The sequence below is a fragment of the Aegilops tauschii genome, chromosome 6 (genome assembly GCF_002575655.3).
Source record: "Aegilops tauschii subsp. strangulata cultivar AL8/78 chromosome 6, Aet v6.0, whole genome shotgun sequence".
In the NCBI taxonomy this organism is placed as follows: Eukaryota; Viridiplantae; Streptophyta; class Magnoliopsida; order Poales; family Poaceae; genus Aegilops; species Aegilops tauschii.
In genome coordinates this window covers 68,372,012-68,375,702 of record NC_053040.3, presented here as the reverse complement: position 1 = coordinate 68,375,702, position 3,691 = coordinate 68,372,012, and the positions used below count along the sequence as shown (strand labels likewise).

The 3,691-nt window shown below is 47.8% G+C and overlaps 1 protein-coding gene across 1 annotated transcript; it reads right to left on the bottom strand.

Annotated features, from left to right (window-relative positions):
• Nucleotides 1-628: 628 nt before the first annotated feature.
• Nucleotides 629-961, bottom strand: LOC109775180 (ethylene-responsive transcription factor 1B-like). Its single transcript, XM_020333930.1, has one exon. It carries the CDS (start codon nucleotides 959-961, stop codon nucleotides 629-631), a length of 333 nt encoding a protein of 110 aa, XP_020189519.1.
• Nucleotides 962-3,691: the final 2,730 nt, after the last annotated feature.

Genomic DNA, 3,691 nt, shown 5'->3' with positions numbered 1-3,691 from the left:
TATCCTCTTCGGAAGGCTTTGGACGCCATTATTCGTATGTGTTATTCCATGAGCATTCTCTTGTACACTTTTTTAAAGAATCTCCAACAGACGCGCGGTTGCGTGGCATGCTAAAACCTTTTACAGCACCGAAATAGCGATTTCGCGCGGGGGGGGGGAGGTGGGCTGCTTTTGCAGGCGCTGCAAATTTTAGCGCGCCGCTGTAGCGCCAGCAGGCGCGGCAAAATCCAGCGCGCGTGACCAGCCGTTGCTTTGGAAAAAACATGAAACAACACATAAGAAAAAACACGAAACAACACATAAGAAAAAACACGAAACAACACACAATTCAAATTCATAGCATAATTCAAGCCCACACCACAAGCTAGTTCATACCATGCAAATCTAGATTAAACGATGCTTAAACTAGATAAAACTACTCCTCGTCCTCCTCGGTGGTGTAGTCCGACGATGTAAACGCGTCGACCCACCGAGGATCTTCCTCGTCCCAGGTCGACGTAGGTCCCAGCTGGCACTGAATTTCCGCCAATGCCTTCCACGCATGCTTGTCAGCCCAACGTGCGGCTCGCTTCGCCCTCCTCTGCGCTCAGAACTCCTCGGTGACGATGTCCCGCGAGAAGCGCTCGCGCTACACCGCCATGGCGTGCTCATCCGCCACGGCGATGAGGAAGCGACGCCCCCGCCTCTGCTGGACGCGGCGATCCTCCTCGGAGATTAGTCGCGGGGGAGGCGTGAGTTCCTGCGCCTGCTCGCGCGTCCTCTTGTCGAAGAAGTTCATCTGCGCCCATGGCCTCCTGAGGCGCCACGCCGCCGCGTCGTACGCGTGGGAGACCTCGTGGGCGGTCTCGAACGTTCCGAGCCCAAGGCATGCATCGTTGGAGCGGATCTCCGCGTAATACACACCGGAGGGGAGGAGACGAATGCCGCGAAAGCCGGAGCTACTCCGTGGGCGCGGTGGCATGGCGGCACGCTAGAGGCGGGGGAGAAGGCGCTATGGCGGCGGGGCGCTGGAAGAGGCGTGGAGAAGGTGTGACGGCAGCGGAGCACCGGAAGAGGCGAGGAAGAAGACGCGGCGGGAGGCAAAGTGTGGCAGTTGGCGGGCGTGTGTGCCGCTTTTACCTAGCGCGCTGGACTATGCGCGCGAAAACTGCTGCGCGCGATGCTGCTTTTTCCCGGTGCGCTGTTTTCTTTAGCGCGTCAAACTTCCGCACACCTGCTGGAGCACGCCAAATGGGCGGTTTATTCAGCGCATGACTTATTTCGCGCGCTTGTTGGAGATGCTCTTATGAAATTTAAGAATAAAAGTGGCAATGGAGCTCAACTATTCACGAAAACGGAGAGGGGCGTCCATGTGTAGTACGAGGAGGTATCACCGATGGTGGTTATTATTGGTGGCAGTGGTCGAAAACATGCAAGATGTGATATCGAGGTCTATAGGAATGGAATCAGACAGAATAAGAGGAACACACTAAGGATTTGTGCGCTCTGCATCGCATATGCTTGTGTGAATTGTACTACCTTTGTAAACTAATATGAGAAGTTTTAAGATACCAAAGTAGTGATCTAAAATTTCTTATAAAAGTTTACAGAGGGAGTATTAAGGTGCTTGCATTGTGTCCAAAAGTTTTAAGTGTAATTCTTCATGTATTGGTTGAGGCGTGCATTACGCATACATGGTTAGCAGTATTTAGGAACAAAGAAGCACTTTGATCATGCATAAGTTTTGGCTGTGGCTTAATGTTTGGAAACTATGGGTCTTTAGCAATAATGTCTCTTCCGATCTCTTTTGATCAGTCCCCTTTATTTACCACATACACACTCATTCAAGAGAAAGCCGAATAATATTCGTTTGTAGTGTTGCTACTATGTACGGTAACAAACTCATAGCCGAAACTCGGGCTATAGCTCTTGGTGCATCTTTCATTGGCCAGCGGAGTCCTCAACATAACATCAAGAAGGGTGACGAAGCCACATTTACATACGTAAACACGCATATAGTAGCAACTGTCATGGCACCAACCGGAGCTGTAACACCATGTTGAGATAGCATTCACATCCTCAGCTATGCTACCACCGTCACCATCAAGGACGCCCCTTTCTCCTTTGTTAGGTAAAAAAATGACATTTTTCCCAACTAGTGTAGTACTTTATTTTAAGGAAGATTTATTGCTTCTGATGCCTCCATGCAGAGAGTGCAGCGGATCACAAATACTTTATTTCATTATTTTAAAACAAAGCATGTTGGGTCACATAAGTAGTACTACTAGCAACTAAGAAATACTCTTTCACACTAGTCATTTTGCTGCTTATATATACATACACTACGCATAGTAGGAGAGAGCTCTTGTGATCGAAACATAAATCAAATACACTAGATAGGTTGTATTATGCTCTACCGGTCGCTTGCATCCCCTAGGGCAGAGTGTTGATACCCTCACCTTGACGAGCCATGCATATCATACTCACCCTGCATTTGGATTCAGCCAGGGGTGCTCGTTTTTATTAGTCTAGTGTCCCCTTGATGCCCTGGTTTTCAATTCAGCTATAACCACCTGGGCTTGGGAGGCATCGAGAATAGACTGTGTGCGTACAGACTCTGTCCGGCTTGAGTATCCTGAGAACAAGGCTATGTGCCTCTATACTTCCCTTGCTAGACGAGGTTCTTCTGTAGTTTTCAGAGCTGGGTCACGAGGAATAATTCCTTGAGATTCCGGTCCCGGCAGGTCACATTTCCAGATCGATTTATATTCATTTGCAAACAGTATTTCCGTAGACCCCACTTAACGTTTTTATAAACAGGTAGTGTTTTCCAACGCGCTGATGTGGTTAGTTGAGTATCAGTTGACTAATAAAGTGTTCAGATAAACCCCGAATCTCACTGAGACGACGATCAAAATCAGAGCATCTCCCCCCACTGACATCTCTACTAGTTATGCGCGAAACTGCAGACTAACACTCCGCCTCGCGCCATGCGGCTCCTACCCGCTCTGCTGGTGCTGGCCACTACGGCCGCGGCAGCCACCGCCCCTCGTTTGTGACCACTCCGGTCCTGGCGCCCACAACCCCTCACGTTGACCACTCCGGTCCCGACAATCACTTGTCTTCTTTGTGCTTTTCAGATCTTGTTCTCTACCATTGCCCTTTCTGATCTCAAATTCGGTCAACGTAGGTTTACAAGCTAAGATCCGGAAAAAAAGTTTGGAGTTCCGGTGAATTTGAAATCTCTAGGAATTCTTTATTGAAGGCAGAAATCTCAAGGAATTATTTCTCGTGGCTAAGTTTTGCAGATCAAGGACCAAGCTTAATTTGGAATCTGTAAGTCTCATTTTGCAGTCCTGTTTTGAGGGTTATGCATCTTGATTCAAGGTTTCTTCCTGTCAGAATTGGTCTTTTAAGTTCTTGGTTGTTTCAAAAGATGTGGGTCTGGCAATCTATCAAGGAGGTAACATTGCTAATCAGAATTTTATTCTTTCCTTTTGGCTTTGGGGCTATGTTGGCCCGGATTATGTTACCGAATTCGAGCTATATTGCTGCGAAGATGATGCTGAATGGACTGGGGGGTTTCGGAAAGGGAAATCGAAATCATATGCTCAAGTTGTTCTAACCTTCTTTGCATTTGCAACTATGTACATCACCAGTTTTTTTAAACTATGTACATCATCGATAAATGCATGCAAACCTTAACCATAAT

Excerpts from the sequence above, each read along its gene's own strand:
- LOC109775180 (XM_020333930.1), bottom strand. The coding sequence starts at position 961 with ATGCCACCGCGCCCACGGAGTAGCTCCGGCTTTCGCGGCATTCGTCTC.